This window comes from Trypanosoma grayi (genome assembly GCF_000691245.1).
Source record: "Trypanosoma grayi strain ANR4 Tgr_113_V1, whole genome shotgun sequence".
Classification (NCBI taxonomy): Eukaryota; Euglenozoa; class Kinetoplastea; order Trypanosomatida; family Trypanosomatidae; genus Trypanosoma; species Trypanosoma grayi.
Window position 1 is genome coordinate 2444 of NW_008825732.1, and position 27197 is coordinate 29640.

The window sequence follows — 27197 nt, forward strand, 5'->3', positions numbered from 1 at the left end:
TTTTTTTTTGTCTTTGGGTTCCTCATCATCTTCATTTTGCTCCCCTCTAAAGTAGTGTATTTGGCTGACACGCTGGCCGCTGCTCTCTTTCGTGCTGCTGGCAACTGCGTGGTGCGTGGCCGCTCTCCTCGACAGCCTGCCTCACCAGAACCCGCCGGCGCCAGCGCGGTAGCGGTTGGCCTGCCCGCGGAACGTGTCGCCGCTGTACGTGGCAAAACCGCCAAAGCCACCCGAGCGCGTCAGGCGTTCACGGTCTAACTTGAGGTCGTACTCACGCCGCTTCACAGGGTCGATAAGGGTTGTGTGAGCCTCGCCGATGATTTTAAACTTTCGCTCCGCGTGCACACGCTCATTTTCTGGAAGTGATATGCACTTGTCTGGGTGCCAACGAAGAGACAGCTCGCGATACTTCAGTTTAATTTCACGTTCGCTGCAGTTACGACTCACACCAAGAACGTAGTAGTAGTCCTTCTCACGTTCAGCTTCCTTCGCCATGTTGTGCTCGCAGTTGCGCAGCTCGCGCACCAGCTCATGGTCGCTCGGATCGTATTGTATCGCACTCTTGAAGTCTCGAATGGCCGCTGGGAAGTCATTCAGCTGCTGCTGGCAACGTGCACGTCGGGCATACGCCTTGGAAAACTCCGGGTCCAAATGAATGGCCTTTGTACAGTCATCAATGCCCTCGCGGTACCTTCCCAATTCCTTGTGAGCAGCAGCACGGTTGCAATACAAGATACGCAGGATTTGATGGTTGTTCTCCGAAGCGTTAATAGCATCCGTGTAGTGCTCCACAGCTGCCGCAAACTTCTTCTGTTGAAAAAGACTGTTTCCCTTTTGCTTGCCCTCATCCACGATATTGATTAGCCTCAGCAGGTTGGCACAACTTTCATCTAGCTGCTGCACATCCACAAGACAGGCGCGTGCCTTTTCAAAATGTTCAAAGCCAGAAAGATACAAGCAATTCGCCACCAAGTGCCACAGCCTTGGTGTCCTTCGAGAAGGTGACACCACTTCCAATGCCTCTACCGCTCTTAAATAACGTTTCTGCTTCATCAATGATTCAGCATAGCGCAACCGAAAAGGAATGGCATCGCTGAACTGAGCAACCAGCATGAGCCAATTTTCGTCGCCTTCCGGCGTTCCAAATGCCCGCTCGGCACGCTGATACAATTCAAGTCCCCCCTTATACCGCTTCTTCTCACTGAGAATGGCATCTACAAGCAGGTGTTCCGGAATAGTGTCCATAATGCCAACAGCACGGGCGAGATCACCCATGACAGCTGCAGCCTTTGCTGCCCGTGTATAAGTCTTAACATTCTCAGGCTCCAATTCTATTGCTTTCATGCAGTCTGATATGCAGTCGTTGTAGCGCTGTGCCATAAAGTACGCAGAGCTCCGATTCCCATACAAGGCGCTGAGTCGTGTCAGACGGTCAAGAGGTTGTTGTTCAATGGCTTTGGAGTAAAGCTCTAGCGCCATGGTGTACTCTGCCCGTTCATACATAGTATCCGCTTCCTTCTTAAGTGATTTGCTGCTCACGCGGCTGCGGACCTGAATATTCCTCATGGTGGCAGTGTACTTCTTCATGAGCTCCAATCGTTCACTTGCCTCGCCAGTTTCTATCCTATCACGTCGATACGTCTCGCCATCCTCTAGCCCACGGAGTTCCTGGTGAAGACCAATAGCTTTTGCCGTTTTCGCCGACGCCGCCGCCGCTGCTGCTGCTGCTGCTGCTGAGGCCGATGCCGCCTTGACTGTGTCGGCAGTCGCATGTGGATCGACGTGTTTTGTCACATCGCCGCTCGGAACGGCCGCGGTGCGTTTGACGCGGACGACCCGGCGTGCAGCGATGGAGTCGTCAACAACCCGGTTGGACCCCCCCGGCTCTGGAGACGTGTTCGCCATGGCCCGCTGCTGGCTCCGCCGCGTCTCGTACAGCTCCTCGAACGCCTGCGCCACCCCGTGGGGGAGCTCCACCATGGCATCAGTGGAAACGCGCCGCGAGAGAGTACAACGCCTACATGCCAAAATGACATTCGGCAAAATTTGCACGGGATCTATCACGATCTTGTGGCAGAGATCGCACAGAAAGTAGGTGGACAAAAACTTTTGAAGCCACATGGCGCTCGGGGGTTCTACGCAGATGTGAGCGTTGTTCGCTTGAACACCGGCACTTTCTTCGCTTGTTGCATCAGCCAGCGTGTGGTGCTTCGGTGGTGAGTTCATATATGACGCGAACGATGATGAGGACGATGACATTGCGGCTTGGGGTATCTCTTCTCTGCGCCCTGCCTCCATCTGGATGTATACACTGCAGTATACAACAGCAAACTCACTTCTACTGTAGCAAACAAGGAACCAGCACACGACGACCTAAACCTCAAAATGGCAATTGCAGCTGATGCGTAGGTTTGCTCTTCCCGTCAAATACTCCTATGTGCGTACAAAGCAAATAGTGCCAAACGAAAAACCAACAATAACAACACCAACAATCATGGAAACATATGGAGCAGAGATTTGAAACAGAAAAGGTATTGAGGATTATTTTCTTGGGTAACTCATTGAGAGAAACATGTGCAAGGGGCCCTATGCACAATCAATGGAAAAGACAATGGTTCGGATGGTCATAGCTAGCAGAGAGATGCAAATATACACCGATCACTTCACTTCATTCGCGTATTTTCTTCTTTTGGATTATGCATCAAGTTGTTTTCGGTGCTTTCTCTCTTCAGACACACACACACACACACACATATATATATATATATATATGCATGTTTTGTGGTCCTTTTTTTCTTTTTCCCGCAAGTCAAATGTTCAACCCCACATATTTATCCTTCAGAGATCGTCTTCGCTTTTAAAGCGCGCGCATTCTGCACGCAGTCTCGGTTTTGATTTTTTTCCCACACATTCCTTGCACTTGTAACCGCGATGGCGCCGCACCATACCTGGCACGTTGTATCTACCACAGACAACACACAATGGGGAGAAGTCAGTCGACGGAAAACGCGCGTCCGTCGAGTCAAAGGAAGATTGGAAGCTAGGAGCCATGGACACATTCTCCAGGATAGGCTTGGGCGAAACTGGCACCAGGTACTCCACCGGGATAGACATGGACAGGGGATACCGATACCCAGCCGGTGATAACTGTTTAGGACGAAACTGCAGCAGAACAAGGTTTTGACCTGTATATCGCACCGCCACGCCGTCTAGCTTTCCATCACACACTTCGTCCATAGCAGAGCACCAGTAACTGTCCGTGAGGTGCTCACGAAGAGACGAACTTGACGCAACAATACGATACGATTCACCCGGTGTCACAAGAGATTCCATCACAAAAGGACCTCTCTCCATACGGCTTGTCATTTCAGGGTGGTCGTAGTGGTGAAACTGGCGACACCTGTTGAAGTTGCGGTAAGCCCACAACAATCCAATGTTGGAAACTAGCAAACACTTTTTTTTTCTCCTAACGCCCTTGTTGCTGTACCTCGAGGAAATATGCACCTTGCACTACTCTGTACAACAGTGCATCAAGAGTGGTGTAAGAGAAACGGATCGTTATCTGCTTCTGGAACAAACAAAATGGTCAACGCAGCTGTGGATTTTGTGCGCGAGTGAGTTTGAAGAAGAGTAAGAAAAAGAAAAGAGTAAGGAACTAACAAAAAAAGAGACGTTATTCCCTCCTTCATTACTCCCACTCCTCGCCCATTTGGTGCCCGCCATCTTCCCTCGGAGTCTTCGCGGAGACGCCTTCCTATACCACAGAAACTCAGCTCTCTAGGCCCTCAATGAAGACAAGCAGAGGCTCAGCGAAGTCGAACGTGCGCAAGAGATTCTTCGTGGACGTCCAAAAGTACGGTGTCCGCCGCAGTATCTGCACACCCTCCACCTCACCCAGTGTAGCTGCAAGAACATAAATCATGTTCTTTACCGTTTCTTGGATTGCTTCGCGCAAAGCCGCCTCATCCTCCGCCACGCCAATCGTCTTTGCCGACTCCTTCGGGTCGCGTGTGGTACCCTCTGCATCGGCCAAGACACCGTCAGTGGGCGCGGTGTAGAGTGCATAAAGGGTTCCTAGTATGCGCTGCCACAACTCCTGTAGTATCTCGGGTGTCTCACTCAGGGACTTCATGTAATGCAGGAACACCTTCGGCAAAAGGCCTACAATACGGCATTTCAAATCAATTGTCACTAAACGAGCGTCCTTTGTTATGCCTGGTGCGCGGACAGCATTATTCGACGTTACAGCCCGCCTTGACGGCGGCAATGGGGCCAGTGGGCTAAAGAGGCTTGTCACAAACGACTGCATTGCCGGTGTATTGACAGATACGCCAGAAGGCGGTTTAGCGCCTTGGGGTGGAGAAATTCTTGACGAAGATGATGATGAAGACGGTGCACACATTTGCTCGGTGAGAGGAAAAATGGCATCCTCGTAAAGGGCCGCAACTGCTGTTGCTGGTAGATGCTTGATTTCTGAGTCCAGAAGACAGCGCTGCAAGCAAAGAAGAGCATCGCTTCGATCGCGGTACGGACGTGACAGCACAACTAGACCGCACAGGCCACGAAGAGAGGCAATCCACGGCCGATACCAATCTGTTCCTACGGCATAGACGGCTCCTTTGTTGTGGGTCGCAGCGAGACGGCGGCACACCAATGTTATCATGTCCGCAAAGCTCTCCAGAGGCCCTTTTTGAAGCAACTCACTCGGCAGTAACCCAGAAGCAGCTACTGCACTAGAAGTAGAAGTAGCAGCAGCAGCGGCAGGAGGAGGAGGAACAGAGGGCGATATAGCTGCGTCTACACTGGGTGCCTCCAATGCGCATGCCACCAAGGCGTTCACAACGCTCTCACTGTCATCCAAAGGATCGTACAAGCCTCGTGTCACGAGAGCTGCAAAAGCCTTTCTTGTTCGCCATTGCACGAGTGGATTGTCACAAGTGGTGATGGTCACGCATAATGCATTTAAAAGCCCCTCTAAAAGCCCATGCGGCGGTATATGAGTAAGATAATGTGGCTCCACGAGAAACTCCATCAAGGCACTGGAAAGTGTGGGAGCCACAGCAGCGTTGAACGCCTTGACAGGTGCGGTGGTTAAAAGACTGAGAATCTGCAATGCCACATCACGAGACAACGCATTACACGCAAAATGTTTTATTGCCCGAACTACAGCTCCAACCACACGAGCCGCTACCAATTGCCAATAAGTGTAAGCATCGGCACTCATCGGGTGCCCAAGCTCCACAAGAGAAAAATCATCATCGACAGGACCATGGGCTTTGCTAGCACCAATGCTGCTGCTGCTGCTACTCGAGTTTGCGTACTTGGGCTGCTCGAAAACCGCGAAGACACTTGATGTCACCTGCTGACAGAACTTCGCGTAGCGATCCACCACGACACTATCGCCAAGACGGCGTACCGCAACCTCAGTAACAAGAATCATTGTATACGAAGCCGCATAGCTCTTGGCCGTCGTCCTTGTCTTAAGTGCTCCTTCGTCACACAAAGCGCGGGTAAACTGTTGGTGTGGCCTTTCTGCGAGGCTGTCAATCATGAGCAGGAACTCTTCAATCGTTGGAAGAATCGCTTTAACTCGGTCCATCGCCCGTCGCTCTTCGCTTTCCTGCGCCCTGGCGCGTTCGGGTGAGGTGGAGGAGACCCACAGGGCCGCAAACCAGCCAACCTCCGATTGCGCACGCCTTGCTCCCGAAACAACAATGCCTGGGTTGCCGCACAACTCCTCCCATAGCTCCGTAGTTTCCGGGGTCGCCTTTGGGTCTTTGGCAAACATGCCCAACAAGAAAAGTTTGCAGAACAAGTGTCCCAACGCCTCCCATGAATCCATCACAACAGGCAGGCACTCCTTGAGCAAATGAAGCAACTTTTCTAAACAGCGCAGTGGGAAGCGCTGCCCACCAAGGCGAACCAGCGAACCGTGTGGATCCTTCATATCAAGCGGAACCTGAGAGAGTATCACAAGGATGACACGGTCAACAGCGGAAGCAAGGCCAAAATGCGCAGCCGCCCTTGCTAAATGGCACAGGCCGTCAAGGGCGCTGTTACACGCATTTTCAGCTGTGGACAATGTGGCTTCGCTGTTTGAGCTGTCTCCATTCGTATATCCTTCCCCTTCTGTAGCATCATATTCAAGAAGGGGTCTGCAACTCTCCAGTGTGTTGGAGTACACCGTGAGACCATATTTCCACACAGCACGGAATATGAATGGATGTAAAGCCTGTATAAAACCCAATTCCGAATTATTTGATGATGTTGATTGCATGGAGCACCCTAAAATGGCATCCCGCCGCACTGTGCCCACAGGCAACCCATGCTCTTGCATTTCCAATGACCATGTGACGTCGTTTGTAAATCCCGCGTTGATCATCTCAGCCATGATAATAGGATGCAACTTAACGTCGTCAAACAGATGATTCAAATACTCCTCTGGGAGACTATTGCCACCATCGCTGTCTCGGTGTACACGGCGAAAATCCTCTTGTGTCATTGGTTTGTTCATCTTGCCCGAATGCTGGTCCGTGTTGAGCATAATCAATGAGAAGGCCAGAATAAAAGGGCCCTGCTCGCTACAGAACGGGTTGATTTCCTTCCCTACATCATGATTGCTACTGGCCCACATTTTTGCAAATGCCTCCATAACACGATCAATTTTTTGGGCCTCTCCCGGCATGCACATACGATACGCCGTCTCGCGGATGCATGACAAGAGTGACTTGTTGCGGTAGTTGAATCCACCCAGAAATCCTTTCAGTTGCTCTTCGTAGAAGCGAACAGTTCCAGCCTTTAGATGGTCTTTCGCACGCTCTGCCTCCCATGTCGCAAGCGCCGCAGCGTAGTCAGGTGTATTCTCTGGACTTGGCGCTGCCGGCTCGCGCCCCAGGTCGCCAAGGTAGTCGCCCAGTGCGCGCTTGTCAAGTATGTCGCTGAGGCGGAAAAGACAGGCACCCACTTCACGACCACCGGCAGGCTCTTCAATAATCAATGCAGGTGTATTCACTCCTCCTACACCTTTTCCTGTAAGTAGGGGTGATCCGGCAGGCACACGCGTCGCCTCCCTAAGAAGGAATGGAATTCCATCCTTTGCAGCATCGCTGCAAAAGAGAGACGCGAATTCCATGAGCAGCTTTTTCTCCTCTAGCCGCGCCTCAATGAACACCGTTAATTCCGGCGCAGGTGAACCGGGCTGAGCAATCATTAATGTGGTCTGACGCAAAAGGCCATTAATTGCCTCTAAAGCAAGCACATCCATTTGATTTAAAGCCTCCTCTACACCAAAGTCGCCGGCATACCCGATGCGTTCCCCCTTTCGCGCTCCACCCGGGCTCTCCCTATCACTCATATAAAAACAGTTTTCCACGAGTACATTGCAGAGACGATCCAGAAGCGGGAGGAAGCGCCGCGAGAGGTCATACTGCGCATAGCAAAACGCAGCAAAGTTTGCATCGCTGCAAAACTCCACGAGACTCTCCAAAAGAAGCTCCCGCCTTTCGTACAACTCTAGCACCTGAGACGCGCTCAGGTGAAGCGCAGGACCATTGGGGAGTGGGGGTACCGCTGCTGCCGCCACCCGGGGGGAAGCTACATTTCCCGGCGATGTTTGCCCTGTGCGGAGGTCCTCCGTGATGCGCATAATTGGGTCAAGATGCAGAGCCTTGATAAATGAAAAAGTCTGTGGCACCACTCGCATGGAGGCCGTTTTCACAACAATATGTACTGTTCGAAGTATCTGAGAGAGAACAATGACGTTCTCTGTGTTCACCCCATTAGCCAATAGAGCACGGCAAAGATCGTGCTGAACACCGTAAAGAAGGTCCTCCCATCCAGCCTCACAGAGGTAGTCCTTCACTACAAAGAGCATCGCTTGCACCAACCACAACCCTTCAAGTTGTACAACCGCGACCTTCGACGGCCCCTTTGTGTCAGAGCGCGGATTCGACTTAGTAGAGTCTTCCTCCTCGTCGACGCCATTAATGAGACTACAAATGTACCGTAGCATAAATGTTCCGCTCAGTCCTAACTCCTCCTCCATCCTCCCGCTATCGTCCAGTTTTGTGTTAATTCGTTTGTGTTCCACGACAAAAGTATAAAGAGACGATGCAATAGACTTCATTGCCTGTTCCGCCGTTCGACGAAGGAGCGGACTAGTCCCAGGGTGGGTTGCCAGTGTGTAGGCGCGACGCACCATATCAACGTAAAGGCGTTCAGGCAACGCGCTCGCAGAGGGATGACTCGCACAGCTCACGCACAATTGAAGCCGCCTGGCAAGCACCACTTCATACGTGGTGCTGTCAGCGAGTTCACCCTTTCTGGTACGAGTTGAGAAGATCACCTTCTTGAGGCCATCCTTCGTAATAAAAGTGCATCGGAGATCGATGAGGTTAGACAGGGACGTCAATGCGACGCCAACTACTGTTTCATTCATCTCACTACTTGAACAGAGGTCGCAGAATGGCTGGAGAATCCTCTCCTCGCTGATGTGGCGCACCAGAGTTGGTGTCATAACTTGACGCTGGAGCGCCTTGAGCTGAAGAAGAAGCGGGTGCTCCGCTACATACCCCGCGTCGAGGAATCGTGCCTTGGCACCGAATCTCCCACTGGAGCGGATAGTAACGAGGAGGTTATGGATCTGATTGGCGAGGACCAATCGGTCCTGGCCCCAGCGCTCTTCGCGCACTTCACTGCCGGCTCTGGAGAGCCGGACATAACTTCCACTCCTGGACGCAGCATCCTTAGTCATGCTCATTGTTGAAGGAGTTTGGTATCGCTGCTACTAATCTGTGTATATATATATATCTATATACGTATGTGTGTAATCGTCAGCACAGCCGAATTTGCTGTTCCTCCTTCACTTCTCCCAATAATTCTACCAGAATAATCATAATGATAATAATAAGGGAGCAAAAATAGCAAAAAAAAAATCAGAAGCAATAAACACGAAATCAGAGACTGTTTGTTGCAGCAGCGGTGGTGGTGGGTGAGCCAGACAATTTGTCATGATGCAGGTCAGCCCTCACACCTGGAGACACTTTCTCCCAACGTCTGTCTCAAAAATGCACCTGTAACTTGAAAAGAGAAACCACAATTTTGTTTCCGTTGCATTTCTTCTTCTTTTTTTTTTCTTCTTCTTTGTTTTAATAGGAACAGGGGATGGGTGAGTTATTTATGCAGGCACAAGAGAGGTAAAGCCAAGAATAAGAAAAAAGTCAAGATGGGGGAATGACTTGTGCAAAGTACGAACGAAAGTCAACGCCTTTTTAAACACATTTCTTTCCATTATTCAGGCTTGTATCCATATCGCTGCATCAAGTGAGCGAGGACGCGTTCGATGGGGATTTCATTCTCGTACGGCAAAAATACAGCCGCCTCCAAATCATTACCAAATTGTTGCACCACAAACGCACGCGAGAGCATCTCTGGAGGCACATCTTTATTCAGATGACTGAGATAATCACGCGACTGGAGTAGATGCGCACGCTTCGCGAAGGGGTAACAGAACTCTCCCCATCCAATGCCTCCGCGCTGACGCACATCTAGTGACTTTTTCCATTCGTTGAAGTGACCAACATTACGGAGAGGTTCGCCGTGCGTCCACTGATACAAGATGTCAATCTGCTCGTCACTGAGGTCGCCGACCACCTTGGGATTGAGTGCCACCCACACACTACGCAATCCTTCCAGTTCAAAGACCGTCAGCCCATCGCACAATGGGGCATCTGGGCAGTTCTCTGCAGCCTCCTGCCTCACTACTGTGAGAAACTCATTCTGGTCCGCAATGAAACGGCCAGACGCGAACCCATAGAACAACCTGTAAAGTGCCTCGGGGGAGAGGGCACCAGATGCCTCAGCAAACTCCTCCAACTTTTGATATTGAAGGCGCTGGAGGTCCAAAACACCCTGAGCCTTGTACGCTTCATCAGGAGTTAACTGACGCGGGTCCATTCGCAGTGTGACAAAGAACGGGAAGTGAAGCGACATGAGTTCGTCGTAAGTCATGGGTACATGTGTCTCCACCAACGTTTGGTACTCTGGGTCGAGTTTTTCCCTGAACATTTTCCGAAGGAAGCGGCTCGCTCGTTTTCCCACCAACGCGTTGTCAGTTTTATCAGCAATCACATGGAAAATGCGGCGCGCCTCCTTCGCCTCTGCGAAGGTAAAAGGTAAGATTGGTGCTGCAGGGTCGTTGCGATAGGCGTGCCGCCGCCTTCGAATTCGCGACAGATGGGAAAATCGAATTGCAAACACAATGTTCAGTACTGCCGAACTAATCAGTAGGATGCCAGCCATGAGTGTGGACACGCAAATCGGTACAGAAGCATTCGCAACGTCGTCCATAAAAGGATCCTCACACGGATTTACATACATATTGCTTTTGCGGTTATTAGGGCAGTACGAGGCATTTGCTTCAAGACAGCTCACGTAGAATCCACTACATTTCAAGGAATGCTGCGTTTTGTCCACAACATCCGGTGAGTCCCGCACACTTATCATCCAGCGGTACGCTACGTAAGCGATTAAACCATCTGTGTCCCGTCTCATATACGTCCAAGCCAAAAACACACCGATCCCCATGAAACCCAGTCCAAGGGTGATTAGCAAAACAGCACAACCAACGGCAAGAGCATAATAGCGAAAGAGCACAGCCACCAAGTTCACAGGCGCAGCAATGAAAATAATGGCCCCAACAATCACACAAGGAATGAACAGCTGCCGCCATAATAGAACATGTGTCTCAGCATATTCCACAGTTAGTACCAAAATGTAAATAGAGAAGGCCAGTACAACGATGGAAACCATTTGAAGAACCGCACAGAGCAGATCGTCCATAAAAAGTGTAGTGAGGACTTCGTGTGGGCGATTGAAGTAGCAATAATAGTAGAGAACAAGGATGAGAGTCAGAACCACAAAGGTGACACCACCACAGACGGAACCAGCAATTACATTATTGCCTGATCTCTGCCCCTCCTCTTGGTACGTCACCCACTCAATGTTTTCTTCATGCGGAGTAACATTGACGGCACAACTAGGTCCGCTGCATGACGTGCATGCACTAAACGAAGCACATTCCATATTTTTACATAGGTCCCCTCCTTGAACAATAAGTTGAAACGTTGTTGTTCTCCTGAATGATTCCTGACGTTTAGACCGAGCAACGTACGGCGAAACATCTTCAATCATGGCACTCACCGTTGTCGGAAATTTCCACGTCGACAACGTACTTCCAGGCACCAAAAGGGTCCCTGCACTGCCTTCAGACGCGGCAATAGCAGTTCCACTTTCGTCCACCCACTTCACCACTACACCAGCTTGCGCACCGATTTCTCCAACGGTTAGTTCAACACCTTTAGAGATATTGACGTGTACCGTGTGTTCCTCCCACGGACAGCGCGTGGCGGCAAGGGAAAGACCGGCTCCTTTGGTAAAAAGTGCAAGTGTTACCTGCTCCTTGCAGACAGCACACATGCTACTGACGGAGGAATCACGCATCATGCAACCAAAATCTGTGGGGCGGTAGTAGTTGTTGAAGAAGCAGCCCAGTTTCGGCGTCGTGTCGACCAGTCCTTGGTCCATCCAGTGGCCCCACTCCAAACGAGCCTGCTCAACAGTTGCAACACAGTTCGGCACACGCACATCACCCTTCTCTTCCACACCACGACTGTACTCGCTGACGAGACTGGCAACAGCTTTGCTCAACTCACGTACAAGAAATAATGGCATAAATGATGGCTTATTTGTGAAGATGGCCAAAGATCTTCCACCCGCACTGCTCACTTCCGTGGGTTCGTTTACCAGCACCACCACCAGGTCACGGACAGGAGCAGCAGCCGCCAGCGCAAATACCGCGCTGAGGTTGCAACTAATAACCGAAGGATCGGGTGTGCCAAATGCACATCCCAAGTTGTTCTCCACAAAACTTGGGCCACAGTCTTTCATGTTCTTACACAGATGATTCGTGCCATGCGGACGGCTAGCGCCGGAGTGGTTAGAGGGCCGAAATACAGAATACATATTTAACAGCGCCGCGTACCGCCCCCAAGGATCTGATGAGACACTCTTTACCTTGTTATGCAGAGCAGCTACACAAGTTCTGACGTCACTGTCAAAGCGGCTAGCCTCCTCGCTGCTGTATCCAGAAGAAAGAAATGTTATGGATCGCGTTGTACCATCGCGCGAGGCTCGCTGCACAACGTCATAATTTAACGCAGCATCTGTCCCACTGCATATGTTCGTGTCACTTGTAAAAAGCAGCCCTACAAGCAACCACAATAACATTAGAAAACGCATCAGAAGAATCGCTTTTCTTTTTGTTTTTGGAACCGCTTTCAAGGAAGCAAGACGAAAACAAAATAAGCAATAGCAGATAAAACACCAAGCGACCCATTGAGAATTCAGAGAAATGCTTTATTGATACATCTGCATAAAAAAAAAAAGAAATGTCAATGAACGAAGAAAGGCGAACGAGAAATAAGAAAAATTCACTCCGCAATAGTTTTCCTTGCGGCATCCAGCAGGAAGCAAATACAGACAGATACATTTAATCCCCCCCTCCTCATCTTCCTACCACCTCTGCTCTTCATACAATTGTTTTAATCCGCTTCAGAATCCTGAAACTGAAAAAACACACTGATCACTTCTCCGACGGCCATACCCCCTGGATTCCACTGCAGAATAAAGCTGGCGCCTTCCCGGAGCACCTCTGGGTGGTAGAGAAACCTAAAGCTTGCTATACCCCCTTTGTCCAGTGTTTCCAGCTCTGTGGAGAGAGAAGGAATAATTTTCACAGCCTGTCGGAGATTGCCCGTATAGAGTATAGGCTGTAGTTGACGTGTCATACCCTGTGAAAGCACCTTGATATGCGCTTTGAACCCCCATGACACCTGTACTGAGCTAGGAATTAACAGTTTGCCTTTTTGTGTCATGTCCACACTGCTAGGGAGCTCAGAGAGAGCAAACGTGGCGTCGTCAGACTGCTGAACACGAGTGACATGTGACCCTTCCACGTGTATGCCTTGAATCGTAACAGGATAGAATTTCCCTACAGCATCAGGCCCAATGTTACAGTGGCACCCCAATTCGACGCAACCCTTTGCGACATGTCCACGAACAACAGGTCCCACACCGCGGACGAAGAAACATCCGTCAAGGAGAACCTCAAACTTATGGTCTGGTGTCGCTGGCATCTCACCTAATGGGAGAGACGAGAGGAATTTCCTAAATATTTCCACACCAGAGCCCTTCGAGGAAGAAACACGCAATACAGGAACTTGCTTCGACTTCCTCCACGACTCCTGGAATCTATCAACATCGTCAACATCACCCAAAATGACCGAACTGCAACCGATAGTCGAAAGCTGCGCCACCAATTCTAGTAGAAATATGTCTAGTTCAAAATCGAGAACAGTATCTATTTTTGTTACAACGACAAAGAATGGGAACCGCATAGCACGGCAAACTTGTGCGTATCGCGTCACCTCTTCTGCCGGTTGCTCAACAGAAACGCATATACCGGTGAAGTTGGGGCGACGGCTCATTAAGCCAAAGAGCATCCGCTTTGTCACGTCGCCTCCAAGGTCCATCATCGTGAGGAAACGCGATGGACGTTCAGGAGCACCCAACGGACACTTAGAGGATCCCTTTTCCACCTCTGTGTTATCTATGGAATAGGCACGTGTCACTATGGAGGTGGTCTTTCCCGTATCGATCTCGTGCTTGTGATTGAATAACAGTTGGCGCACACTGCCAGCCCCGTCATCTAAGAGTTCTGTGAGCAGCACGCCCATAAGCGTAGACTTCCCGCTCCCAGCTGCCCCGCAGAAGGCGACCCTGCCATCCTGCTGCTTCGCCTGTCGGCGCGTCACAAGAACCTCACCGCACCACAGCGGCGTCGGCTCAGCCTGAACCATGAACTTCTGCAATACAGTAGCATCAAGGACGAGTGTCTTTGCCATTCGCTTAAGTGTCTCCACGGACTCTTCATAGTCGACCAGCGGGAGGCCCTTCGGTGAACCGTTGTTAGAGACACCGAGCTCGTAGAGACACTGACCGTTACCCTCTCCCACGCGAAACCGCATTTGTGTCACGAGGTGTTCGAAACGACTGGGCGTGATGCCCGTGAGACGCCACTTGTACTCCACATCACCGTCATCGTCCTCCTCTGCAAGGCAACCGCAGCCTTCTGGCATGGACAACACTACCTTCGCCAGTCGCCGATCGTGATCGAATGATGCTGCGGCACGCCTCTCAAGGGCCTGCTCCCTCGAATCTTCTGTCGATGGCAGAAGTTGCTGTTCCATCTCATCTGGATTGTCGGGTATTGGAAGCATATATGGGAAAGCAAAGCCCTCTTCTTGTGTGAATGGCGACTACCGCGGCTCGACGCGTTCGACACCCCTATACGAAATCGCACACCTAGTCTCGCTTGCCAGTGTCAACGCTGAATGGGCAAACGTGCAACAAAACAAAGGAAAAAAAAAAGAAACAATGTTGAAATCTAAGAAGAAAGCAAAACAGAAATAAAATAAAACCACTGAGAGTGAAAGGAAACACATTTTATTCGCACGCAGACGGCAGTGAGTCATGTCTCACTTCCCAGCGCTGTCGCACGTCGAAAAGATGTGCAAATAACAACAACACAGGGAAATAATAAATATACAGTACACAGGAGAGTGAGTGCATGTCTAACGACGGAGCGTGACGTCGTCCCCACTCCAACCTCATCTTCTCCTTCACCCCCATAGAGCTTTTACTCGGGCACTCTGTAAGGAGACCCCAGTAACGCGGTGCGATACCGCTGGCAGATGGCAGCAAACAATTTGCATATCACCTCGCGCTCATTAAAGAGTGGCCTGCCTTCTAACGCCTCACGGGTGATTGCCGCGGCCACACCGTTGCCCAATAAATCGCGCGCCATTAGATACACATCCGTCAAAATATTTGTGGAGTGCGTTAGGAGAGGGTCCGGCGTGGCAGATGCTTCTCGGTGATTTCGGAGCAACGTTTCCATCAGCGAAAGCTGCGCTTGAAGGGCTTCTACCACAAACGCCGATATCATATTCTCCCTTGGCTGCTGTAATGATGAACCTCTTTCGCCACTCAACGGGTGTGGTGTCACCTGATGGTTTACAGTGCGGTGGCTAACGGGAGAGAGCTGGGGTGTAACCTCCTCCTTAAAGGCCTCCAGGAGTGGCACAGACGTCACAGCAGAGTCACCGTAATTCTGCAGGGCGTGACGGTGATCATTCTGCTTCGGCCGCCCTTGCTGCTGCTGCTGCTGCCGCGGCGGCGGCGGCGGCGGCGGCGGAAGAGGCTGTTGTACTCCCAGAAAAGGAAAGGAATCCGTGGATCCAGATGGTTGCCCCGTCGATACTTCTCGGGGAGGACTAAAAGAGCACGAAAAGACCTGCGTGCTTTTTTCCACTTGAAGAACAGGATGAGAAGTTTGACTTCTCCACCAATCGCCACTTGTGTTGACACCTTTGTCTCTCCGGGATGCACGCTCGGCACGGTGCCACTCCTCTCTCTCATTTAGCTCCGACTTGAGTACCATGACACATCTCTCCAATGCCCACTTCTCGTCCTTTAACGTTCTCACCTCTGCCTCATATGATGTTCTTGCTGATCCTGCCTCCTCTTCAACTTCACGCACCCTTCCTAGCATTTGATTGCGTTGCTCCTCTGCAGCCTCTACTTGCGATTTCAAAATTCTTAGCTGGGAATTCTTCTCAAGAGCCTCACTTTGCGTTCCTGGATCAGAAGATGCATCGTTGCGTGTGTGAAGAAACTTTTCTTTAAGCTCCCTCATTTCTAGTCTTACTTCATCAGCATCAGCTTGACTCGTGAGAGCATTATGCTCCGCATTTCGCCGTTCCACATCGCTAGCGGCGTACAGCTCTTGCCATCGTCGGCACTCGGCACGGAGCTGTTGCAGTTCTACACACATCGCTTGTACATCGTAAGAAGCAGCAGGTGTAGAATTCGGCACGATCTCGCCTCCTCCAATGTGAGGCTTTGTGTGCGACCGCCAGTGTAGAATGTGCGACGTCTCCGCCGCGCAGGCGAGAACTTCGGTGTCGCGCACCGCACACAAGTCCCACACCATGCCAGCACCCATATCGTCGTCTAGCACCCCACGCTCCACAACCGCAAAGGCGCCCAAAGCCTCTTGCCACGCCCATAAGATGACTTCTCGCGTGCTGCTCACACTGCAGAGCCCGCGCCCCCACGGCACGTACGCCATAGCACAGACGGCACTGGCGTGCTCAAAGTACTGTCCGAGGACGGCCGCGCCCTTCGCTGACCAGAGAACGATGTCACCATTCTCCATCCCACTCGCCACAACGCATATACGCGGTGTTTGTGAAACCAGAGCCAAGGCCGTCACGGAGCATGAACCTGCCGTTCGAAGGGTGTAGGAAAGCTTTACATCCTCAGCAGTATCCATCAAATCCACAAGCAGAAGGGCACCACGGCTGCACCCAATCCAAACCGTGTTTTCCACCATGAGTACAGAAGACACATCTCCAAGCGGCGGTTCGGATAGATTGGCACTGCGATCAAAAATGTGACTGGCAACACATCGCCCTGCCTGCTCCTCAATATTGTCGGCGGTGGCTACATGACCAACGACAGGCCACACAAACACCTGCGGCATACCAAGTCCCACAACAGCGACAAGTGCATTGCCGTTCGTACGCAACTCCCTTATACCCGTGAAATGATCGATCTGCAAGTGGTACAAGAATTGCAAGTGGATGTATCGACCATCCCGGCGTCGAGCACGGTAACATTCAACAGCATTCGCACCGCCAAACCAGGCCAAAGAACTGTGTTGCACAGCATCCGGGGCGCTTGCAACACAGGTTACCTTCATTGGTCGTTTTCGCATCAGCAGAAAACTGGGATCCTGTGGCGACCACGCCGTGACACAGCCGTCTGGGTGCACCGCCATGAGAGCAAGCTCCTTGGTGTCAACAAGCTCCACTGGCGCAATCGAAATAACCGCATCTACCCACGGTGGTGAGGAGCCGACGCTAACTGCAGCCGTCATGCCTGCAGCAGTGGCAGGTGCCTATCGCCCTCTCCAAAATGGTTTTGTTTAGTACGAAGTGCAAACGTGCAAAGAGCAAAGAGAAAAGAAGACGGGGAAAAAATGTATACTGGTTCCACGTGAACTCCTGCCAACTACAAGAGTAACAAAGAGACTTTAATCATCATATGCATAGCATTCTTTTTTTTTGCTTTCAAAATAGAACAGTTAAAAATAAAAAATGATCAATCAGCTGCTCAGGCTCAAACTAATCTCACTCTCCACACTCCGCGCATTTTCTTAAACACGGCTGGGGTACAGGTAGACACGGATGCGCTTACCGATTGCCGACGCGGGAATGGAGGCACCGTTGAACTTCACACGGACGGAACCAGCACCACCATGTGGGCGCGTGACGCGGCCCCAGATGGCGCGGGTGTTGCTGCGGCGGGCGGGTGCCTTGCTCCAGCGCACACAGCGCTTCATCTTGTAGCCGTGGTAGACGTAGCAGACACGCTTGCCGACGTACCACTTGGCGTCCTCCTTCGTGTTGACGTTCTCGATGCGGACAATGGCGGTATTCTTGTTCTGTCCGTGGAGACCGCGGGTGTAGCCCGCCATCGTCGCCTTCATGTAAAGGCGGGGAGACTTGCGGTTGCGCTTCACCGTGGAGGTCTTCTTGGTCAGCTGCTGGATCTTCTTGCTGCGGTTCGCCGCGATGGAACCGGAGAAGCTCTTCGACAGGGCCATTCTTGATGAGGAGATTGGTGTAGTCGCGTAAGCCTAGCTGCTGGTGGACACAAAGAAAAAAATAGAAAAAGGATATATTCACGGCAAAAAATGTCAACCCGTCCCCCTATGCATCCGTGCATGTCCACACGTGCACACATAATTGCGTACGATGAATCACACACTGACTGTCGTCCCGCAGCGTTCCCGACAAAAGAGCGACAGGCTGATGCAGTTCGCGTCGCAACAGCACCAGAAACCACTTCTCACACCACAACAGCAACCACCTCTTTTCAACACGGGAAACCCCTATTTGCAGACAAGGATCGAAAAAGTATGCCCCGTCATCTCCTCCTCACCTCATCACTCACACAGGCGGCAGCAGTGACCCCTTCAGCATCGTCCCACACCCTTACTGGGTGCCTCTTCACGGCACACAGGGGAATAGCAGCGGCAGGAAAAGTTCGAGGTGGAACAGCAAGAAGAAGAGGAAGGTGTTGATGCTACCACAATTCGCGCCATGTTAGAGAAGGGAAAGGCAACCGATTGAGAAAAATGTTTTTTTGAGTTTATTTTTTTTTCTCCCCAGCTGCATTCCCTGTTGCTTGGTTTCTTTTTTCTTTGTTTTTCGTTTTCGTTGTTGTTTTCTCTCAGAATGTCTCTTTTCTAGCTGCTTTCGCTTGAGCCGTACCCGCGACCGGAGCAAGAGACCGCACCTGCACTGTGTGCCTCCCCGTCGGGCTCGAAGAGAGATGAGTACAACAGCGGCATTTTTTCACGCATATCCGACAGCTCCGCATCGTAGCGCTGCCTCTCCGGATCGCGAGTGCGATAGTGCTGATACATTGAGCGGAGGGAGAGACCCACGGCAAGCACGAGATACATCAGACCCGCATTCCGGCACGCCGCTGCCTTCTCGTCGAGATCCCACTCGTTAACCACCGCAACGACAGCGAAGGATGTGATGCGGATATGCATCAGCCATGCTATCAGGAACGCTGTCACCGCATTCAGGTAGGAGAAGGCTATATATGCATACACCTTGCCAGACATGGCTATGCGCACGCAGGGCATATCAAGAGAAGAGGAAAAGGAAAAGGTATTTCAAAACGGATATATAAAGAAGCTACAGTACCACCTTGGAGGGGAGAGGGGGGGGCAGGTTTCTATACGCGCTAATTGTTCATGAATGTATCATTGTTCCACAAGTGCAGGCACAATACTAGCCGCTGGTCGGTGGGGATATAAGCACGTTTAACCCATCGAACCGTCACAATGTCTTCATCAGAATCAACAGGACAACATTGAGAATGGCAAAGCAAACGTCTCACTCAGTCAAATAGAGTTACCCATGTTGAGGAAGGTGCACACCATAAAGAAGTACAACTAGCGTTCCATTAGCTCTTCGTCCTCTGAATCACTGTCCTTGTGCCCAAGAAGTCCCCTTTGATCTCTCGGTACTACTTTGCGGCAGTTTTGGTGCGCGTGAAACTGAAGTCGGCAAAACAGCAAGTGACAAGGACCCCGCACAGAGTCCCACAAAGGCGCTAACAACACCAGGACGAGGAACAGAACAAACCACAGTCCTGCACGCCGACACGCCATTGCCTTTAGACGCAAGTCCCACCCCTGCTCAAGCGCTGGAATGCGAAACACTACTAACTCCGTTGAATCCATCATCCACGCAAATAAAAACGCCAAAACTGCGTTCAGAACACAAAAGGCCAGAAGGGCTCCCCTCAAAAACGAAAATGCGCACCATCGACGTGACATTATCATCGAGCCCTGTCCCCGCCTATTTTTGAATAAAAAATGGGAAGAATAAGGATCCTAAACCCGATCATAGCACACGCTGAAAAAAGAGGCGCAGCCAAGCATCCAGCTTCACGTAGCCTTATTTGTAGTACAGACACGGGAGACTCTTATCTCTCACTCACCCCCTCCCTCACACACCACACAAACACACACACTCTCTCTCTTTCTCTCTCAACGCAACAAGTGGGCTTCATTTGCTAGCAGACACCAGATTGCGCTTGGGTGCAGCTCCTATGGCGTTGACACATATATACATGCAGAAGGTGGCGTCAAGCTCAGCCAGGAGGAGAGCACCTCCTCCACCATCTCTGAACGATGCCTCACGAATGCGCGCCACGCGCTTTCGTGCTCTGAATCGCAACAGGAAGCCCGCCGTAACGCCAATTCCGTCTCCCCGCCAACCCTCGACGAGGGGGGCTGTGCTCCCACACCAAACGCCGACACTGCTCCCTCCGCGGACTCCACGCGAAATCCAAAACCAGCCTCATCGGCCCATGCACCTGGAGCAGTCAACTGGATCTCATCCCCAATCTCCAGCTCGAGTGGTCCTGCATCATACAGTGCACTGTTTACCCGCACACAAAAGTCCCACGGGTGCCACGCCGGCATCAGCAAATAGGGAGGCCCAGTAGAGCGGGAACAGAGGATTACCCTGACGACCCGCTGCTCATCTCGCACCAACAATGCCTCATCACCATCGTTGTGCAGTGCGATGAGGCTCCAGTTGCCGAAACAGGAACGTATGGCGATACTGCCACTCGAACTTAGAGGCGGCATTCCCCAAAGATCAGTGACGGCTATGGAATAAATAAGGGAGAAGAGAAATATAAGGGAAAAAAGGAAGAAGAAGAACAAGAAGAGGAAGAGGAGGAAGAAGAGGAAAAAAATACGCAAAAACAAGAGAAAATTTCACCCAATAATCTACATGTGTTGCATCCTCCTTCCTCGACAAGGACTGTTTCTGCGGATGGGTAACACATACACGCCCACACACGCACTCTCACACACACTCATGTACATCCGTCACCAGAAGAGTGAGCCTCACGCCCTTCTCCATCGCCTTGCATTACATACACCTCGGTCATAGTGGGTTGCGTTATACAAGCACAAGCAAACACACATACAACAACAAAAGCAAGCAAAATGCACAGACTCGTACTTTTACAGAGGCATTCAGTGCGTCACGGAGAGATGTTCGTGCCTCACGGCAGTGCTACCTTTTCCACTGGGCAGCTGCTCCCCCGAAATCTGCGTACTGGAGAAACGCCCCCGTACCTCTCTGGTCTGAAAACGCTCTACCTGGCCCCTGAAAAACCGTGATGACTGTGGTATGGGCGTGGGTTTGAACGGTACAAGGGCACCGAAGGGCTTCGGTAGACTCAGACCGTCGTCAGGAATGTAGGCGTTTGGTCGCTGCTCCGCTGTTGTCACCAACGCCATGGATGACGCCGTTGCCTCTGTTTCTTCCCCTTTCCGCCGCCGAAGCATATCAGCATAACGTTGTTTGCTTTGTGCCTCTCGCAAGTACCGTACCTCCGCTTCGGCGAACGGTGCCTCGCCCTGTTTCATCAGGCGCTCTGCCTCCTCAACGACGGCTTCTAGCCGCTGCACATCTTGCTGTAGTTGAATCGCCGATGCTTGAAAAACGGAAAGCTCAGAAACGGTCGCCATCATTTGGCGCGTCTTGGCCCGGATGCTGCTGTGGTGAGCATTCACCTGCTTCGCAAGTGCCAACGTAAATTCACGCCCGGTCTTGGCCTGTTCACTAAGTCGCGTTTTCAGCTCCGTAACCTCTTCCAGAATGAGGTCCTTTTCTCGAATGCGCTCATTGATCGCGTTGACACGCTCTTCCAGTTCCTGGTAGCGTTTCTGCAGGTGCAAAAACTCATCAGAGGGGCCTTCGGCACTGCCACGGACGTTAGCCGCAATCGCTGGTGGTGTCGTGCTGCTGCCGTGCAGCTTCCCAACCGCCTCCTCAGTGGGGAATTCCCCTCCTATTGTCGTGCGTTTGATGAGTCGCCAGCGGTGCGGGTTCTTTGGATTTGTCAGGTCGTTCTCAAGCACTTCAACCTTCCACCGTTCGTCGTCCGTTTCATCTACTATTTTCGCCAGTTGCTCCTCTAGCTCCTTCACCTTGGGAACAGATCTCCGCAACAAATCCACCTCACGGCGAAGATCGGCTAGTTTAATCTGCAGTGCATTGATCTCTGTGGCGCGGGCGTTGTCCATGAGGACGCCGTCACGGATGGTTTTCTCCTGTGCATTCACACGCTCATACAGAACACACAGCTCGTCGTTACGGTCAAGAAGTTGGACACCGGTGTAGTTTCGACTGTCAATGACGTCACGGTAGGTGTTTTTAATACCCTCCATGTCCTCTTCGAGAGCGGCAATCTGTCCATTAACTCGTCGCACTTGATTCTTGGTGTTTCGCTCCTCATCTGACACCTTTTCCAAGTTCTTGCGTTGCCTATTTTTCTCCATGCGTAGATTCTTACAGTTCTGTCGTAGTTCCTGCACTTGGCGCTTCTTCTTCATCAGTTCTGTTTCCTTCAAAGCAGATTCGCGGCATAGCACAATAAGCTCATTTTCGAGGATCATCTTCTTCTCAGACATCTCAGTCATCTTCTGTGTCACGGCCTGAATCTGCGCAGCTTTGTGACTGCGCTCACGCTTAATGTTCTGAAAGACCTCCGTAATGGAGTTTAAACGCTGCTCCAACTCGTCCCGCCGCTTGCGAACCTCATTCACATACATTTCCTTCATCCGCAGCTCACTCTTTCCCATACTGATTCGACTGTCCTCACGCGCGCAGTCACGGTTAAGTTCCTGTCTACGCACTGTCAGCGCTGCTGTTTCACGACGCTTTACCTCTTCCTGAAGCGCACGCTCTGTGATTTCACTCTTTAGCGACGCGATGTCTCCACTGACTGCCTCTGCCTTCGTAATGAATTCCTTTTCACGTCCTTGCTCTTTGAGGAAGGCGCGGCTACGCTGCTCTGCGTCCCGCTGAGCATCTTCTAGGCGCTGCACGTTCCGTTTGCGTGAGGCTTGGACGCGTTCTATATCTTTCTTCNCCCCCGCCATACTGTCTTTGATTTCCTGTTGCTCCTTCAAAATATTGGCGACGGCATGCTCCAGCTCAGTGTGCTCTACACCGGCGCGATCCATTTTCTGGCGCACATGTTCCACATTCTCCATCTCCGTGTCTCTGGCAATGTGTGTGGTCTTGATGAGTTGGTCTAATTGCGCGATTCGTTGCTGGTATCCCTGGCACGCCTCTAGCTCCATCTCCAGTGAAGTGTTCAGTGTGGCCAGCGTGACACGTTTGGAGTCGATCTGAGACTTTAGTTTCTGCAATGCAGACTGTGCCTGCGCGTAGTCTGTACTTCGTGTGTTTCTCTTCAGCTCAAGTTTTGCAATGATGTCTGCTTGAACCTGCAGTTTCTCATCGAGTGAATTCAGTTCAATCTGTGCGGCCAGATAACTCTTCACGACCATCTCTGTTTGTCTGAGGGCGCGCTCGGGGGCTTTCTCGACGTTCGCCAGTTGCCGCTCTGCATCCGCCATGGTTGTGTTCCAATGCACCAGCTGCTCCTTGCACTCCGCCTCCTGTGCGAGTATCTCATCACGCTTGGTCCCGATCGCTTGCATCTGTGCTACCATTTCATTGATCTCCCTCCCCATCGAAGATATCTCCGACTGGAGAGCCTCCATGCGGGGCCGCAACCGCGCCTCCTCAGCAGCGAGGGCATCCTCGCGCTCGAGCAGCATGGTGTGCTTCCTCCGGTCAAACTCCAGAGCCTCCACCTGCAGAATGCTCTCACGCTCCTGGGCATCAGAGAGCTCCGCCTCGGCCTCCAGCAACTGCTTCTTCAGTCGCTGTATCTCCGCATCGTCCTCCTGCGCGACGTCGCCGCGCGCAACAATGCGCTCTTTCTCAAGGTCCAGCTCCTTCCGCAGCTGGCGCGCACGCTTCAGTAAAAAGTTGTCGCGCTTGTACACCACAAGCACGCGCGTATGAAGCTCCTTGAACTTTTGCTTCAGGTACTCCGCGCGCTCCTCAATGAGGCGCCCCTCCTCCACAAGCGTGCTGAGCACCACAACAGCAGACGAGTGCGATACATCCGTGGCGTCGCCCAACAGCTGCGCCGCGTCAGTCATCGCACAGAAGCGCAGATGTCTCCCTTAACAAGAAGCACGCGCTGAATAGAGGGGACTCACTTCCACCCTCGCTGCAACTGAAAATAGCTTACAGGTAAAACAAAAAACAAAGGGAAGACGCACAACAAGGGGGAACAAAAGATAAATTAAGAACATAGCTGATTCGATAACACATCGATCAACGAGGCACATCAAAAAAAAAAAAATGCAGCAATAGCGCTACTACACTGTCAAGCACTATAGACTTGTAGGCTCGCAATGACATTTGGTTTAGCAGCGGTTCGTTTCGCATAAGTGAATTACGTTGATGTACGCCTGAGTGTGCGCTCCAACGCTACGTGGTGGGCCTCTTCGCATCGCACATAGGACGTTGCTTGCACAATGTGAGGGACACGTGCACGGGGATTCCTTTCCCAAGCGCGACTGTTCCTGCGGCACCGATACGATTCTCATTCAGGTTCAAAAAAAACGTCGGGAGCCGACGCGACGTGGTCTCCTGGAAAGTGACACTTTCCCTGTCATCCGGCACACGTGGCCGAGGACGTTGGCACAGCAACGGCGCGATATCAATCGCACCACTGTCATCTAACGAGATGCCCTTGAGAATCACGGCACGAATTGTGTTGTTGCAACGCAGGGAATGAAGAAGAAACAAAGCCCCACGATTGCCGACTCGGCGATTGTAACTCAAGTCCAACACCTCAAGAGATGATGCTGCCCCACCCGACGGAGTGTTACTGCGCAGATCTAGTAGCTGTGTCAGTGTCGCCACGTCGTCTTCGTCTAGATCGTTACGAGACAAGTCAAGAAGGCGCAGTGTGCCTCGGTGGTGGTGCAACCTCGGGAAAAAGAGGTGTAGTCCAGTCGCACGATCACATCCTATCTGTAGACGAAGATGTCGTAAAGGCTTCTTCATGAAAGAACTATCAAAGTATGTCGCAGCTCGTTCACACTCCTTTGAACTGAATTGACACTTCACAACTTCAAGGACATCCGACCGTGGCAAAGCGTGCATGATTCGGTATATCGGATCAGACATCAGCAGCTGAGAAGCCTGAGCATCTTTCGCTCGTACACCACGTGCAGAGTCCTTACCATCGCAAGTGTATGTCTCCACACCACAAGAAGAATCAGCATCAACAGTAACAGGAGGAGGAAGAGGAGGGGGGTGAGGAAGAGCTTTATGTTGGTTAGTCACCTCAGGAGATTCCTGCACATCATCTCTCTCAGGAGGACGTTTTCTACCAACACGGCGTCTTTCCTTCTCCCTTCCGGGGTTCTGGTCGTTCTTTTCCTTGTGCCAGCTCATGTTGCACGACAGCGGTCGGGAAATGTTCTTTCACCAACACACAGCAGTGGAAACAACCTAAACTAACAGACAAACCATAGAAAAAAGACAAGCATCATACTAACGTTGAGAAGCAAATAAAATGGTAAACAATAGCAGCAAAGAGTTGTATGTAAACAAAAGAATCAAGAAAAAGGGTCATACCAATATCACTGAGTGTTTCCTAGTATTACTCTCCCACGTCAACACAAGGTTAGTCTCTTTCGTCTGTAGCGTTGTTTTGCTTCGTTTCTTGTATCTCGGCCCAATTTCCTCTCATCACTGTTCCCCACCGTGATATGGGTGAACCACAGGAACCTTACGGATCGACGTTACCAGAACCAAGCTATCATCCGGCTCTGAAGCGCCGGTGTGGTGCAGCATGCCATTCCCGCCACTGTCGCCTTCACCTTCAGTCTCACCAAGAGGCACGCGTGAGTTTCGCTGATATGATATATCTACCACCCACGCACACACTGCGCCATCCGTGTGAGCAGTGACAAAACGTGTACCATTGGTATTCCATGAAAGTTCTGTCACTTCCTCCATACTAGAACTTGTCTTCGCACATAGTAGCAACTGCTGCTGCGACGCCGCGTTTGTCTGTGTACAAACCAAAACGCCTAATCGTGCGCGCCTGAAAAAAAGAAGTGTTACCCGGTAAGATGTCACCACGGCGAGGATAAAGAAGCTGCGACCCGCCCCTGGTGACCACGACACCTGTAGCACACGTCGCCCACGGCCGGAAAGTGGATCAGACGTGTAAGCCACTTCACCAAGGCATCTACCTTCACTGGACACATTAAAAACGCGCAAAACACCTTCCTCGTCTCCCAACGCTAGAAAACTGCCTGTTTCGTCCCATCCAACACACGTGGAGCCTCTAACGACGCGATTGCGGCTCTTCAGCGACGTAGTCATAGCACCGTTGCCTTCTTCTAATGAATATGTGCTGTAAGGAGACCACGTGCCATCCTCGTTAGCAGTCGTTTGCGCGAATATTAGCACCTTCCCCTTGGTGCATGCACACGCCATCGTGAAGTGAACAGAAAACGCTACCGAACTGCAGTCCTGTACAGTTATCACCTCGTCCAGCGACCAGTGACCATGCGAGAGGCGATAAAGACGCACTTGCTTACCTCGGCAAACACACGCTAAGTACATGCCATGCTGCCATGGTGCCCAGGCGAGGTGAGTACAAGGGAATCGCAGACGGTCGATCAGCACCGTGACACCTGCTGGATCCCACCTCGCCTGATCTTCTTCTAACGTTGTGGTGTTTTTTATAGGCATATTGCGCGTCGACGTCACAAAAACTTCATTTTTTGACGTAGATATAGCAAGTAGCTTGCTGTGATTGTTGTGCTCCATCGCTAGAATAACGGCATCATCAGCCGTGAAGTGGAAGAGAGGCCGCATCGACCCAGATATCGGGCAAATAGCTGATGACGCCATAGCACAAGGCGCTTCTGCAGCCGATGCGCCATGCCTTCTCGGTGGCGCTTCCAGTGAATGCACAAGGGTCACTGGCAAAGCAGTTGTACTATGGAATTCGGTCTTCATGCAAGCCACACCTAATTAATGTAACGCTCTTCTCTGTCAAACTGATGGACTAAAGACCACCCTCCCCGAGCCATACTGTAAGTGTAAAGCAAAAGCAGACGAAAGCGCACAGAGACAAATAAAATAAGCGAAAAGAACAATAACCAACACAATATTTATTAAGTTCATCCTCACCTCACAACCCCCGTGCTGAGGGAGAGAGAGAGAGAGAGTTGCAGAGGAATTGGAAAAGGTTGAGGTGAGTGTGTGTGCATGTGAGGGGGATGAAACAGCACTCGCACGAGACGTCACCAGTGCGTGTCGGCGACACAAAACAAACAAGAAAGAGGTTCCCCCTCGACTTCGCCTTTCAGCAGCCGGAACATGGAAAAGTCGAAGATGAAGACTAAACACACATCTAAAATGGGCGCAGCGCCGAAGAGAGACAGAGAGAGAGAGAGAGTACGAGAACAAGACAGAGAAAGATAAAAAGAAAGCTGGGAGCATCATTATCCCCGTTGTTTTAAACACACCCAAAGGTGATGTAGAATGAAGACGAAGCCGCAGAAAATGGAGTAGAAA

General features: G+C 51.3%; 13 protein-coding genes across 13 annotated transcripts; all 13 read right to left on the minus strand.

Annotated features, from left to right (window-relative positions):
• Nucleotides 1–141: 141 nt before the first annotated feature.
• Nucleotides 142–2298, minus strand: DQ04_01131010 (putative TPR-repeat protein; the record flags this gene model as incomplete). Its single annotated transcript, XM_009310251.1, has 1 exon — nucleotides 142–2298. The coding sequence occupies one exon, from the start codon at nucleotides 2296–2298 to the stop codon at nucleotides 142–144; it is 2157 nt and encodes a 718-aa protein (XP_009308526.1).
• Nucleotides 2299–2838: 540 nt separating this feature from the next.
• On the minus strand, nucleotides 2839–3354 carry DQ04_01131020 (hypothetical protein; the record flags this gene model as incomplete). The annotated part of the gene is made up of 1 exon (XM_009310252.1): nucleotides 2839–3354. One exon carries the CDS (start codon nucleotides 3352–3354, stop codon nucleotides 2839–2841), a length of 516 nt encoding a protein of 171 aa, XP_009308527.1.
• Nucleotides 3355–3769: 415 nt separating this feature from the next.
• Nucleotides 3770–8758, minus strand: DQ04_01131030 (hypothetical protein; the record flags this gene model as incomplete). Its single annotated transcript, XM_009310253.1, has 1 exon — nucleotides 3770–8758. The coding sequence occupies one exon, from the start codon at nucleotides 8756–8758 to the stop codon at nucleotides 3770–3772; it is 4989 nt and encodes a 1662-aa protein (XP_009308528.1).
• Nucleotides 8759–9288: 530 nt separating this feature from the next.
• DQ04_01131040 (hypothetical protein) lies at nucleotides 9289–12297 on the minus strand (the record flags this gene model as incomplete). The annotated part of the gene is made up of 1 exon (XM_009310254.1): nucleotides 9289–12297. The coding sequence occupies one exon, from the start codon at nucleotides 12295–12297 to the stop codon at nucleotides 9289–9291; it is 3009 nt and encodes a 1002-aa protein (XP_009308529.1).
• A 302-nt stretch (nucleotides 12298–12599) lies between these two features.
• Nucleotides 12600–14336, minus strand: DQ04_01131050 (putative GTP-binding protein; the record flags this gene model as incomplete). The annotated part of the gene is made up of 1 exon (XM_009310255.1): nucleotides 12600–14336. The coding sequence occupies one exon, from the start codon at nucleotides 14334–14336 to the stop codon at nucleotides 12600–12602; it is 1737 nt and encodes a 578-aa protein (XP_009308530.1).
• Nucleotides 14337–14755: 419 nt separating this feature from the next.
• Nucleotides 14756–17059, minus strand: DQ04_01131060 (hypothetical protein; the record flags this gene model as incomplete). Its single annotated transcript, XM_009310256.1, has 1 exon — nucleotides 14756–17059. The coding sequence occupies one exon, from the start codon at nucleotides 17057–17059 to the stop codon at nucleotides 14756–14758; it is 2304 nt and encodes a 767-aa protein (XP_009308531.1).
• Nucleotides 17060–17338: 279 nt separating this feature from the next.
• DQ04_01131070 (ribosomal protein L35A) lies at nucleotides 17339–17788 on the minus strand (the record flags this gene model as incomplete). The annotated part of the gene is made up of 1 exon (XM_009310257.1): nucleotides 17339–17788. The coding sequence occupies one exon, from the start codon at nucleotides 17786–17788 to the stop codon at nucleotides 17339–17341; it is 450 nt and encodes a 149-aa protein (XP_009308532.1).
• A 645-nt stretch (nucleotides 17789–18433) lies between these two features.
• On the minus strand, nucleotides 18434–18820 carry DQ04_01131080 (hypothetical protein; the record flags this gene model as incomplete). Its single annotated transcript, XM_009310258.1, has 1 exon — nucleotides 18434–18820. The coding sequence occupies one exon, from the start codon at nucleotides 18818–18820 to the stop codon at nucleotides 18434–18436; it is 387 nt and encodes a 128-aa protein (XP_009308533.1).
• Nucleotides 18821–19153: 333 nt separating this feature from the next.
• DQ04_01131090 (hypothetical protein) lies at nucleotides 19154–19540 on the minus strand (the record flags this gene model as incomplete). Its single annotated transcript, XM_009310259.1, has 1 exon — nucleotides 19154–19540. The coding sequence occupies one exon, from the start codon at nucleotides 19538–19540 to the stop codon at nucleotides 19154–19156; it is 387 nt and encodes a 128-aa protein (XP_009308534.1).
• A 273-nt stretch (nucleotides 19541–19813) lies between these two features.
• On the minus strand, nucleotides 19814–20359 carry DQ04_01131100 (hypothetical protein; the record flags this gene model as incomplete). Its single annotated transcript, XM_009310260.1, has 1 exon — nucleotides 19814–20359. The coding sequence occupies one exon, from the start codon at nucleotides 20357–20359 to the stop codon at nucleotides 19814–19816; it is 546 nt and encodes a 181-aa protein (XP_009308535.1).
• Nucleotides 20360–20755: 396 nt separating this feature from the next.
• Nucleotides 20756–23746, minus strand: DQ04_01131110 (coiled-coil flagellar protein, move backward only 2; the record flags this gene model as incomplete). Its single annotated transcript, XM_009310261.1, has 1 exon — nucleotides 20756–23746. One exon carries the CDS (start codon nucleotides 23744–23746, stop codon nucleotides 20756–20758), a length of 2991 nt encoding a protein of 996 aa, XP_009308536.1.
• A 334-nt stretch (nucleotides 23747–24080) lies between these two features.
• DQ04_01131120 (hypothetical protein) lies at nucleotides 24081–25055 on the minus strand (the record flags this gene model as incomplete). Its single annotated transcript, XM_009310262.1, has 1 exon — nucleotides 24081–25055. One exon carries the CDS (start codon nucleotides 25053–25055, stop codon nucleotides 24081–24083), a length of 975 nt encoding a protein of 324 aa, XP_009308537.1.
• A 297-nt stretch (nucleotides 25056–25352) lies between these two features.
• Nucleotides 25353–26528, minus strand: DQ04_01131130 (hypothetical protein; the record flags this gene model as incomplete). Its single annotated transcript, XM_009310263.1, has 1 exon — nucleotides 25353–26528. The coding sequence occupies one exon, from the start codon at nucleotides 26526–26528 to the stop codon at nucleotides 25353–25355; it is 1176 nt and encodes a 391-aa protein (XP_009308538.1).
• Nucleotides 26529–27197: the final 669 nt, after the last annotated feature.